The 12707-nt window shown below is 63.4% G+C and overlaps 1 protein-coding gene across 1 annotated transcript; it reads left to right on the forward strand.

Annotated features, from left to right (window-relative positions):
• Positions 1–21: 21 nt before the first annotated feature.
• On the forward strand, positions 22–6144 carry Tincr (TINCR ubiquitin domain containing). Its single transcript, XM_004999253.4, has 4 exons — positions 22–327; positions 436–4384; positions 4864–4972; positions 5479–6144. Exons 2-3 carry the CDS (start codon positions 4125–4127, stop codon positions 4865–4867), a joined length of 264 nt encoding a protein of 87 aa, XP_004999310.2. The 5' UTR covers positions 22–327; positions 436–4124; the 3' UTR covers positions 4868–4972; positions 5479–6144.
• The last annotated feature ends 6563 nt before the right edge of the window (positions 6145–12707 follow it).

Here is a 12707-nt window from a genome sequence, read left to right on the forward strand (position 1 = left end):
TGTGCTGAGCGTGGCACCTCCGGGGGTGGGGGCGGGCTGGGCATGGGGTCCTGGGCACAGCCCTCAGGCAGTGCATGTGCCCGCGGCCTCTTTGCTTTTCCCCTGCAGTGCCGTCTGACAGAATGGTGCCAGCCAGGGCCATGCGCTGCGGGCTTCTGTGACCGGGCCAGGACACAGCCGACACAGGGCTGGCTGCCTGGCACCAGCCCCATCCCAGCAGGGAGCAGATGGAGGTCACCCAGCAGTGCTGGCCGCCCCTGTGCCCTCTTAGCCGTGCCGTGCCGCAGGTCCCAGGGGCCGGGTCCCCCCATTGCCCGCAGTCCCCAGGTGCGAGGTTTGGAGGCAGCCATGGAGGTGTTTGCGCTGCAGACAGAGCCACTGCTCTGGTGCCCCCTACAGACCAGAAACCCACTGGCCTTCCATTCCCCTACCTAGGAGGCCGAGGCAGGAAGATCCCACATTGGAGCCAGCCTGGAGCCTGTGTCACAAAGGGCTGCAGCTGCGGGCCTGTGTTCAGTCCCTGGTGCTGCAGGAAACCAGAGAGAGAACCCCGAGCCTGCCGCCAGCCCGCACACTACAGCCTCTGATTGGCGGGGGCCAGGAGGCCTCTGGGGGACTGGCGCCCCTCGGCGTCCTTGGCTTATGCAGACGTCACCCTGGAAGCTGGACATGGTGACGCACGCCTGTCCTCCCCGCACTCACAGGCTGAGGCAGGAGGTCTACACAGCGAGACCTTGTCTCAGAAAACCCGCCCCTGCCTCCTGTGTGGCCTGTGCAGAGCGCCCGGGAGGGGGGCTCCGAGGGGTCACAGCCATGCACCGACTGGGGGGGGGCACAGGTCCGTGATCTCCCCATAAAGCGGGGTTCATGTGCGTGCATGGGGTGCTGCGATGGACCCAGGCAGTGCTGGCCAGTGCTGCACCCACCTCAGAAACAGTTGTATTGGAAGGGAGGCGCCCTGGCAGCACTGGGGTGGCGGCGGAAGCTGAGGAGGCGGCAGGGCCTCTGTAACCGAGAGGGAAAATAGGAAGCCTGGTGTGGCGGGGGGAGGCTGAGGCAGGGGGATCACAAGTGTGAGGCCAGCCCCGGCAGCTCCGGGAGACCCTGTGCTAAGCAGAGGTGGCATCACAGCACACGGCAGCGTCGGGTCACAGCTGGCTTTGCAGGAAGCTCCGAGCCTGCAAAGCCCTCGTCAGGCCGCAGGTGATTCCTGCTCGGCTCGTTTGAAACTCGAAGTTCAGAAGGAAAAAGGGAACAGCCCCAAAGCCCTGGTGTGCCAGGCACGCCTGTAGCCCCCACACTGGAAGGCTGAGGCAGGAGGATGCCAGGGTCCAGCTCAGCCTGGCAGTTGAGAGACAGAGTTTGTGTCAAAGTCAAAATAGTAACAAGAGCCAGGGCGTGGCCGGTGTGAAGAGCAGGGCTCCCGTCGGCCAGAACAGCCTCGCGGCCCGCCGCTGCCCCGCGTGGCCACGAGGTGGCGCCCGGAGCTGCGCGCCGAGGCCGCTTTTGCTGGGATGCAGGCTGCAGAGGCCCCCGGCCAAAGCCCGGCTGGGGTGCGTGTGTTTGGGGGCACGGGATGCCGGCCTCTGTCCTGCGTGTACCCCCAGCCCCAAGTATGTGGAATACAATCCAGGGCCTCTGCACTGAGCTATTTTGAGACAGCCTCACAAAGTTGCTCAGGCTGGGCTCAGACTTGAGACCCTCCTGCTTCGGCTTCCCCGAGTGCCGGGATGGCCAGTGTGCCCCACCTCACCTGGCTTCACTTGCTCTTCAGAGCGCCCCCACATCCGTTAACTGGGGGTCTGCGGGAGCCCTGAGAACTCTCCCCTTGCCGCAGAAGTCAGATGTGCAGAAAATCTCATGTTCAGCGTTGTAGTCTCTGAACAGCATGCGCAGATGCGTAAGTCAGAGCCAGGCCCTATTCCGGGCACCAGGGACTCCGCCAGGTGTGCTGACTGGCGCATCCCTGGGGGCCCAGCACTCTCCCGAGCTGGGCTGCGTGAGGTGGGGCCTGCCCTGCCCTGCAGTCTGGAGCCTCTGCCAGGGCTCTGCTCTGCTCAGCATCTGGGTGGCAGAAAGCACGGTCGCTGCCATCACGTGGCTCAGGTGCAGGGCTTGGCACCCATAGCCGCCTGGCTTTTGCACTGTCTTGAGAAGGACGCCAGGACCAACCGGAGCTGGCACTGTACACACGCAGTGCAGCGTGGCTGCCAGCTGTCACAGCCAAAGGTCCCCAAGTCACTTGGACCGGGCTGGATGCCTGCAGGTGCAGGGGTGGCACCTGGAGCTTGGCAAACAAGCCGGGTGGCTGAGGCCAGGGTGACCCGACCCTGTGGACAATGGAGCCCACCACCTCCCCCAGCGAGTGTACAGCGCCGCCCTTGGGCCTCAGTTTCCCTCCTGGGCTGGGCGCTCCGGGCCAGTGTGGCCGCATGCTAAATGGCCCGGCAAGGGCATCATCTTTGTGCCCCCGGGAACGTCCCCAGAAAGACACAGTGAGTCACCCCCAAACCCAGCGGCAGTGCATTAACTTTCATGTTTTGTTTTCTTGGAGTCCTGGGGATGGAACCCAAGGCCTTGGCTCCGAGCTCCACTCCTAGCCCTCTTTAGATGTTGAAACAGGAGAAGGGGCCCAGGCCGGCCTTGAACCTGAGGTGCTCCTGCGTCCGCCTCCCAAGGAGCTGGAAAGAGGCATGAGCCGTTGCAGTGCACCGAGGGGTGGTTTGGTTTGGATTTTTAGCCAGGGTCTCGCTACGCAGTTCAGACCCTCCTATCTCGGCTCCCACCCCAAGTGCTCCCGGGCACCACGCCTGGCCACAGATCCTTTAATTAAAGGTTCCTGGCTTAATGCTAAGCTTCAGTACACTGGGTTGCTTATTATTATTATTAAACACTCAGGTTTTCTTCTCATAGCTTTACAGCTTTTCCTGGGTGGGTGTTGGGAGAGGAAATCTGCCTGGAATTCATCTTGGTTTTAGCCACCCTTAAAATCTGTCTGGCTGGGCACACGCCTGTCATCTCAGCACTTGGGAGGCTGAGGCAGGAGGGTCGCTGCAACTTGGAGGCCAGCCTGGGGTACATAAGGAGCTGCCCCACACACTGCAACCTCAAATCCGCCTTCCAAAGGACCCACCCACAGGGAATCAAACAGAAACCGAACGAGAAAGGGAGAGAGACAGAGGTAAAGGGAGGACCACAGACATGGCCGAGGCCACGCCAGCATCCACACCCTGAACTGGTCTGTCCAGTCCGCGGGGGGTGGGGCAGCAGGGACAGCTCTCGGGGTGCTGGGATCCCTCCTAAGAGGGATGGGAGAGCCCATTGAAACGGGGTGCCCACAGCCTTGCCGTCCCCGGGTCCGCGGAGCTGTGCAGCTGGTGACCTGGGCCTGATACTGAACTACTCATCCCCTGAAGCCCGGCCCCAATGCCCACCACTTTGGAAAAACATGTCCACCTCCTGAGCTTTCCCCAACCCAAACCCCACAGGGATGTCCCTCTGCGGAGCGCTGGCCACACGGGCCAGGGAAGTCCCTGCGGCTGCGTCCTCTGGAGGGCGGATTTGAGGTTGCGGGTGTGCAGGGGCTGCAGGCACTGTGTCGAAGGGAGGCTAGGTAGGTGCTAGCCAGTGCCTCAAAAACGAGGCGCATGTGAGTCAGGGCCTTCGTCCTCTCCGCCCACCTGCCTCCTGACGCAGCTCCCGTGCCGCCCACGGCCCAGCAGAGGTCTTCACCGCCCCCCCGTCCTCCAGGGCGCTGCATCAGCTCACCGTGCTCCGTGCTGCCCCAGGGCCTTTGCACGGCTGTGGCTGTGCCCTCCTTGGCCTGCAGCGTCCTTGGTCTCTGACTCCGCAGGGTGGCAGCTCGCACCTCCACCTCTGTCTCGCTGCTCGCCTCTCCTCGGCCGCTGCCCTTGTTCTGGGACACAGGCCGTCACGGGGTGGGTCAGAGAGCCTCCCGCCTCAGCCTCCCAAGCCCACGCTTCTCCCTGGGGAACTGCAGCTCGGGACTTCCGGGCCAGGCCGGGGCGTGGCGGCGGAGCCGAGCCAGCGCCGCCAGGTGACCCCGCCCGCCTCGCCCGCCCCGCCCCGCCCGTGCCCGCGCTGCCGCCGGCCGCCGGGTGGCCATGGAGGGGCTGCGCTGGGGGCTGTGGCGCTGGAAGCGCTTCCACATCAAGGTGCACCTGGCGGACGAGGCGCTGCTGCTGCCGCTGACCGTGCGGCCCGGGGACACCCTGAGCGACGTGCGCGCGCAGCTCGTGGGCCGCGGCGTGGGCTCGTGGCGCCGCACCTTCTACTACAACGCGCGCGCGCTGCGCGACTCCCAGACGGTGCGCGAGGCGCGGCTGCAGGACGGCGCGGTGCTGCTGCTGCTGCGGGACCCCAGGTGCGTGGTTCGGGGCGCGCGGCCTGCCGGCCGTCCCCGCCGCCCCCTCCTCCGCCCGCCCGGGCTCGGGCTCCTGGGCGGCCTTTGGTTTCAGGGTTCGGCTTTTTGAGGCCGGGTCGCCCCCTGCAGCCCGCGGTGGCCCTGAAACCGCAGCGACCCTCCTGCCTCGGCCTCCCCGGGCCTCGATGGCGGGAGCGCAGCACCGCGCCCGGCGCCGTGCGTCCCTGTTCTCCCCCTGTGCCGCCGCCTCCGAGTCTCCCCGGCCTGCCTGCGTCCCCAGGCCACACCCCAGCCCCACCCTGTGCCCCTTCACCCGCACCGCCCCGGGGTGACTCGGGAGACCCCAGGGGACCGCGTGCGCGCGCCTGCCCGGTGCGTCCTGGCTGCGCTGGGTTCCCCGCTCAGCTCAGCGCGGAGGCCCTGAAGGCCGCGGCCAGGGCCCTGCGTGCCGAGACCCGTAATTTCCGTCCCCTCCACAGGTAGTTCTGGCTGCCGTGGGACATCAGGTGCCGGTTCTGGGAGGAGGCCGGCTCAGGAACACGTTCGGGGGCGTCTCCTCAGCTCCCAGGAGCCCCGAACCCCCTCCAAGTAAGGCAGACGCGCCCGGAGACTCAGAAGGGGCCTTAGCATTTGGGGGAGACTGAGGCCGAGAGAGGGGACTCTGGCTTGTTTGTGTTCGTGTCACCGCCTCCCTACCCGTCACCCCTGGGGGCCAAGGAATGGGCTGGGCAGGGTCACCCCAGCTTGCTGCGGGACCTTGGGGAAATTAGGCCTCTCTGGGCTGTTTTTCAGTGTCATTTATTATTTTTCTCTAGGCAGGGGGTGTCGCTATGTAGCACAGGCTGGCCTCGAACTCACTGTGTTGCCCATGCTGGGCTGGAGCTCGCGGCGACCCTCCCGCCTCGGCCTCCTGCGGGCTGGGATCACAGGCGCACCCCTGCCTTCACCCCTAGGCTCCAGCGCGGGCCTCGCCTGCGATTCCGGAAATGGCCACCAGGGGGCGCAAGCTGTGCCCCGGCCACCTGGCTGCGGATGGTGGGGAGGGGCGGTGGCCAGGCCCGGACTGACCTGTGCTCTCCCCTCCTGGGTCACAGGTTCTGGGCTCCCGGGAGGACTGAGACACCGGCCAGCCCACCGAGCGTCCACTGCCTCGGTCACTCGCAACCCGGACCCAGGACGCAGCTGCCTGCGCCCTGCCCACCGAGGAGGAGCCAGGAGCAGGCGGGCTGGGCCCTGTGGCCTGGAGACTGTGCGAGCCACCGTGTGTCCTCCAGGGAGAGGACAGGAGCTGGGCCCTGGCCCTCCGGGTCTGTCCCTTCTGCCAGCCGCACCTCTGCTCCGTGCCAGGATTCCACCTCCTCCAGGAAGCCCTGAGAGATTTCTGCTGGGCCAGGAGCAGCCCGCCCTGTGGGACCCCCAGATGACAGAAATGAGGATCCCTCCTCCCTGCTCTCTGTGTGCGCTGCCTCGGTGGGGTCCCTCTGGTCCTGAGATCCCGCAGCCTTGGGCCCTGCGTGGGTTTCGGGGAGCAGGACCAGCAAGGGCGAAGCATGACGTGGCATTCAGGATGGAAACCCATCCTCGGGCGGCGTCTGCCACTTGGTGCAGACCCGGGGTTGGGGACGAGTGGGGGGCCAGTGTGCACGGTCCAAGGCTCCGGAGTCTGGAAGGAATCACGTTTTCAGGAACAGATGCCACAGACCCCAGCTCGGGGACAGGTGGAGAATAAATGGTGGCCAGCGGGAGCGCTGCGCTCGGACTGTGCTGTTGCCCAGGGTGTGGACTGCGCAGGGCCGCGGGGCCCGCCGGCTTCCCCTCTGAGCATGCTCATGCGCATGCGCGCCTTCCCCCTCAAGGCTGGGCTGTTGTGCGCCCACGCCTGTTGGGGCTCTACCCCGACCTGCTCCCCAAAGCCTTCAGGGCCTGCTGCTGAGGGGGAGGTTCTGTGCCTGCTTCTTGTGTGGGTAAACTGAGGCACGAGATGGCTTCAGGGACACAGAGTAGGGGCACGGACTAAATGTCCCGTAGCTTAGGGAGCCCAGAGCCCCCTCCACTCCTGGGGACCTTTCCTAGCCCCCCAGCTCCTTCCCCAGGTCTACACCGCGCGGGCCCTGACTTGTAAGAAATCTGCGTGGTTATTACACCCATTCCCCAGGCGGGTCTGTGCCCCAGGCCTCTGCCACCCCCGCCTTCCTCCGTCACGGCCACCCCAGCGGCGGGTCCCCAGTCCAGGCCAGCCCTGCGGGAGCGGGGAGCGCCTGGGTGGGAGGAAGCCTTCACAGGCCGTTTTGACATTTAACAAACAATATGCAAATTACATGCAAATCGCATGCAAATCAGCACCTATTGCCTAAGCTCCAGCGTGCGCTGGAATCATAATGTGGTCCTGCCGCCCCCCCCCCCCCCCCCGTGGCAGCCGGAGCGGGGTGCGGCCCGTGTCCCCCTCTCCCTGTTCCTTCCACCTCTGACTCCTTTCCCATCCTGCCCGTCCCATGATGGACACAGACACATAAATGGCTTCCAGCATCGCTTGTTTTAGATTGGTAAACTGAGGCACAAGCCTGGCCTGGTCACCAGAAGCTTGGTCCATGGAGGAGAGGGGCAGCAGGAGGCAGAGGCGCACTTCTTTGAGCTTCAGGCCTGACCTGGGATGGCAGGGTCAGGGGGACCGTTGTGTAGAGGGCTCTTGGCTTGGCGCTCTCATCAACCTGTCCTGCTTCTCCATCAGCATGTTCCCTGAATTCTGGCCACAGGACCTTCCGTTGGGTTTATGTTTCCTCCACAAGTTTGGCCAACTCCTGTTCATCCTTCAGTGCCTCACCTTCAATGCCCTGGCTTCAATGCTACATGCATCCAAGAAGAGCCTCCACTTTCCTCTGAGCTCCTGCTGCTCCAGATTTCTCTCCCTCCATCTCGGCCCTGATGCCCAAAACCGGGAGAGGTCTGTGGCCCCTCCCAATAGTATGAAGACTCAGCTCTGAAGCCTGGGACCATCCGTCCTCTGTCCTGAATAAAAGACCCAGGGTCTGAAAAGAAGTTCAAGTTGGAGCTCCATGTCCTGGGCTGTGAAACAGCTGGGGTGGGGTGGAGCCTCGCTGCCTACGGGGCCCCCAGGGCCTCTCAGGCTCTGGTCTCCACCCCGGGGTGCAAGTCTGGGCCTCAAAGAGTTTCGGGTGAGACTTGGCAGCCAGTCTGGCTCCATGGGGCCCGCTGCCCGCGCTGCGCTGGCCACCAGCCCGGTCTGTGCGCCAGGAGGGCAAAGGGGAATCTATCCTAGGGCTGAGGAAGCCAGGCACCCCAGGTCCTAAGGGGGCACCTTTGGTTCACCCGAAGCCAGGGAACCCCGACCTCTTGTTTAAACCAGCCCTCTCGCCCTGTTTCTGTCTCTGTACGGTCTCTGAGCGTCTCTCTTCCCAGGGTCTCCCCCTGGGTCTCTGTCTCCACATCTCTGGCTGTTTGTGCCTCTCTCCAGGCCCCTGTCTCCCACACCTGTCATCCCAGCACTCTGGGAGGCTGAGGCAGGAGGGTCAGTGGGAGTGCGAGACCAGCCTGGGCTACAAAGTGAGCTCAAGGCCAACCTGAGCTGCATAGCAAGACCCTGTCTCAAAAGACAAAGTAAAATAAAATAAAAATTAAAAGAAATAAGCACTCTGGGAGGCCTGCGTCTTCCCTCCCAGGGCAGCTGGCCTGGGTTTGGCCCCAGGGCCTTTGCACGGAGGGGGGGGGCTGCCTCCAGGTGCCCATCCCCCTTCAGTCCTCATCTGCAGGGCCGCGGAGCTTGGTTCGTATTCACACCGTATCTTCTGTTCCTTTGCGGCATTCATTATGTACATTATTATCTCTGCAGCGTATGTTTCCCCACTCACCTGCGGGCACTGTGCGGGCGGGGCCGCACGGTCACTGCCGAGTCCCTGCCCGGCTCCCGGGGACCCCCTCTCCCCTACTGTCACCCCGTCCCTGTCCCCGCCCAGTGGCCCGGACACGCGGGCTGGCTTAGCGAGTCCAGGCCCCCGGGTCCCCCTTGGTGACAGCTCTGGGGGCCCAGGAGGCCGGGGGTGCGGTGGGGGAGGCCAGTCCGGGCCGATGCTCGCTCCCGAGCCTGGCTTCGCTCCTCCTGGAGGCGCCGGAGGACAGCGCGGCGACGTGCCGCTGTGCAGGAGGCTGAGGCAGGAGGCGCGGGAGCTGCAGGACGACCTGGCTGAGAAGCGCAGAGCCCACAGCGGGGACCCTGTGTCCCCCATGTGCCGGACAAAGCGGTCCCGGTGGGGCTCTGAGCCCTCCCGGAGGCAGGCCCGCCCCTTCGGATGCTGACAGCGCGGATCTGAGCGGCTAAAGGACCACCATTGCAGGGCGCCTGGGACACAGCGCCCTCTGCTGGCCAGTTGAAGACTCAGGCCACGCCCCGTGACGTCACTTCCTCCCACTGGGCCCGCCTCTTAAAGGTGCCACCACCTCTCAATAGCGCCGAGTGGGAGGCCGAGCCTTTAACACAACCGGCTTTAGGGCCGCTCTGGATCCATACTGCGGCGTCTTGTAGGCAACAGAACGGAGTCGCTGTGAGCTGTTCTACCCCGCAACGGCCACCAGAGGACGCCCGCGAGCACAGAGTCCGCCGCCTCCCTCTGGGGCTCCTCGCTCCCGCAGGTGAAGCTGGGACTTTTCACCACCACCCGTGTCAGGTGAACTCCTATTCGATCCGCGCAGCCCTGGCTGGGGCATCCCGCTCTGTCCTGCAGCAGGGAAGGGTTCCAAAGGGTTTCTGAAGTGGCTGACTGTAAACGGGGTGAAGTGTGGACTCCTAGCCTGCCTTTGGAAGCCTCTCCTCCAAAGAGACAAGTGAGCCTGATGGAGGGGTGCACTCCGGTTGTCCAGCCGCTCTGGAGGCTGAGGCAGGAGGATCGCAAGTTCCATGCTAACCTGGGCAGCTTAGTGAGATGCTGTTTTTAAAGAAGCAAAAAAGGGCTGTGAGAGACCGGGGGTTTAGCTCAGCGGCGTAAGTGCCTGCCTGGCAAGCGTGAGGTTGTGACTTCATTCCCGATACCAGAAAAAAAAGGGGCGGGGGGGCTGGGAGTGTAGCTCTGTGGTGAGCGCTTGCTGAGTATGGACAGGCGCTGAGTTTCAGCCCCAACGCTAAAAAAAAAAAAAAAAAGGCAAACAGTCCCCCGTGAAGTCACCTTGTCCTTCAAAGAGCCAGGTTTTGCCCACAAGGTCCGCCCACCAGAAAACCGTTTCTGAAGCCTCCCCTCACACACCACGTTTTGGTTGATGGAAACAGGGTCTCCCTGGGTAACTCAGGCTGGCCTCAAACTTGCAGCGATCTTCCTGCCTCAGCCTCCCGTGTGCTGTCATTCGCTCCTTGCCTGGTGACAGGCCGGCTGTGAGAGGAGAGGGAGGCAGGGTGGACAGAGAGGTGGGGGCCTGGACTTAACCTGTAGCCTGAACAGCTGCAGGGAAGGGGAAGCGCTGGGTGATACCTCCACGCCTCACACTGTTCATTCAGCAGAGATTTACTGAGCACCTACTGCACCCCAGGTAGCTCTGCAAGTAGCAGGGACAGAGCTGAGGGTACGACAGTCATCCCAGCTGTGTGGGACCCACACGTGGCCTAGCAAGGCAAGCAGAAAACAAGGCAACAAACAAAATACTTTCTAATAGTTGAGAGGCCTTGAGAGAAGGAGGCAGCCAAGGGAAACTAGGAAAAGAGCACTACTTGCTGAAGGCACAGCATGTGCAAAGGCCCTGGGGCAGGACAGAGCCCGGCACATAAAGCCTAGCAGGGAGGCCCATGTGGCCGGAACCCTCAGCACACTGCCGGATACTGGGCCGGGGATACAGCTCGGTGGCACAGCGCCTGCCTGGCAAGGGTGAGGTGTGAGTTTGATCCCACGTCCCATACCATGTTAATTAAATACTGAGAAATGTTGTGACATGCATGTTTGCCTCCCTAGTGTGAGACGCTGAAAGAGTAAATGAGATCCAAAGTGTACTCTGCACACTGTAAAATGGGGAGAAGCCGGGATGGAGGAGAGAAGGGAGGGGAAGGTGTGAATGGAGGTGTACACACGTCTGTCTGTCTGTCTGTCTGTATCAGAGTTAAGATGGTTACACTACTTTTTCTTAGTTCATTGAAAAGAAATGTTTGTGCTAATATTGTTTGGACAATTAAATGCTGACATCTTGTACTCTGACTAACTAATTTACAGATAACAACACGCAAAATGTTAACCACTGTTACCCTCCCTTATCTTGTTTTGAAATTCTTTTTTCCTTTAAAAATATTAGACAAAAAAAAAGGAAAGAAAAAGAAAAAATAGCCGGGCGTGGTGGCGCACGCCTGTCATCCCAGCCCTCGGGAGGCTGAGGCAGGAGGATCCTTGCAAGTTTGAGACCAGCCTGGGCTGCAAAGAGAGCTCAAGGCCGGCCTGGACTGCATAGAGAGACCCTGTCTCAAAAGGACAAAAAAAACACAAAAAAATGGGGGCCTGGGGATGGGACGCAGCTCACAGCACAGCCCCTGCCTGGCAAGCATGAGGTCATGAGCTCCATTCTCCATGCCAAAAAAAAGTCACACTGATTGCAGACTGACTGATGGTGACCCAGGAGCGGGCTCTGTCCTCTGCCCCTCCCCCAGCCTGGGCCCATGCGACCTGAGCTGTGGCCTCCCAGGGGCCTCCCTCAGTCCGCCCCCAGGATTAGTCACCGGGTTGAGAAATCTGTCCCTGCAGCTCACCCGAGTGCCAGCCGCCGCGGCTGCCCAGCCGGGCCCTCCTCTGCGGCCTTTGCAACCGGACAGATTTATTTTTAAAAATGCGGCTCTGTACGGCATCACCGAAGTCGGATGTATATGTATTTTTGTGGTTTTTTGAGCAGAGTGGCTGTGTGTATAAATCGGGGGACCGGGCCCTGGAATGCATATAGAGCTGCTGAGGGTGCCATGGTAACCGCGACCGCCCTGAGCCTGGGAGGGGGCGCACCCCTCCCTCCCCTCCCTTGAATTCCTGGGCTTTTCTGTTTTCCTGCTGAGGGTGAAGCCCAGGGCCTTGGCACATCTCCGGCTCTTTTCACTTTTGAGACAGGGTCTCAGCAAGTCATGAAACAGCCCAGGCTGGGCTGGCACTGGAGACTGTCCTGCCTCAGCCTCACGTGTGCTGGATCACACGGGCACCACCTTCCTCCGCCTGCCGGGGTACAGCCTAACTGGCACCGGGCACCTCCTGCCTCAGCCTCCCGCCATACGCCCCGCGTCCCACAGGCCAGTGCCAGGGACATGCCCTGCGCCCAGCGGGCCCCATGCCGGTGCCCAGGCCCCCGGCCCTGGACCAGGTGGCCGTGCTGGAGCCCGGCTCCTGGCTCGGTGCATACACAGGCGGCCTTGGATAACCAGGCTCTTCCAGGAGGCCCTGCTGGGCAGCGCTGGGGCACACGGGAACACCAGGCCCCAGCACCGCCGGGCTGTCCCAGGTCCCCTCTCCCACGCGCGGAGCCCAACTTCTGCCTGGAGCCCGGACGGTGACCCTCGGCGGCTGCAGACAGGCCGCTCGTGTTTACTTCATCCCGGGCGAATTATACCCGGGTGGGCGCGTTGACCTTGGCTCCCTCCCTTCCCTGAAGCCAGGGTGAGCCTGGGGAAGAGCGGGAGCCGAGGTGGGGTCCGCTGGGGTCCCCCAGCTGGGGGCAGCTGTGTGGCTTCCTCCCAGCATCCTGCCCTCAGGGCCTTAAACCCGAGACTGTCCTGCCTCAGCCTCCCGGGGCTGTGGCTGCCAGCCGTGCTCCTGCTGGAGGCGGCGCTCAGGGCTCCTTGTGCACGCAGCGAGCGCTCACCACTGGGCCACACGGCCAGCCGGCCGGGCACGGGGACGGGGAGGGCTCGCGTTTCCATGGCAGCCCTGCAGGAGCGGCCGGAGCGATTAGGCCTCCCGAGGAGCCGAGCTAAAAATAGCTGCCGCAGGGAGCTCCTTAGCTGGGCTCGGCCGCCAGGTGCCCGCCTCCGGCCTCCGCCCACCGCGGCCCCTCTGCTCTGGGCGCCTCAGGCTCCCTGCCCCGCTGCGGCTCCATAAAAGGGGCAGGAGGGGTGGGTGCACCCCTTGGGCTCCTGGGGGTCCTCGGGCACGGTGGCCCGCGCCTGTCATCCTAGCACTCGGGAGGCCGAGGCAGGAGGGTCGCTGCGTGCTCCCGGCCGACCTGGGCTGCGTCCCACCAGGCCCTGCAAACAGCAGCAAACCAGCGAGGGGGTCACGGGTGGGCAGAGGGCCTCTGTGCCCTGGCCTCGCACAGCAGGTCACCACCGCGCTCAGTCCTCTGCCTCCAGGTCGCAGGCGATGGG

Source organism: Cavia porcellus, unplaced genomic scaffold, assembly GCF_034190915.1.
Source record: "Cavia porcellus strain 051 isolate PalLab524CR breed Dunkin Hartley unplaced genomic scaffold, mCavPor4.1 scaffold_17, whole genome shotgun sequence".
Lineage (NCBI taxonomy): Eukaryota > Metazoa > Chordata > Mammalia > Rodentia > Caviidae > Cavia > Cavia porcellus.

Coding starts and splice junctions, on each gene's coding strand:
- Tincr (XM_004999253.4), top strand. CDS start 4,125: ATGGAGGGGCTGCGCTGGGGGCTGTGGCGCTGGAAGCGCTTCCACATC.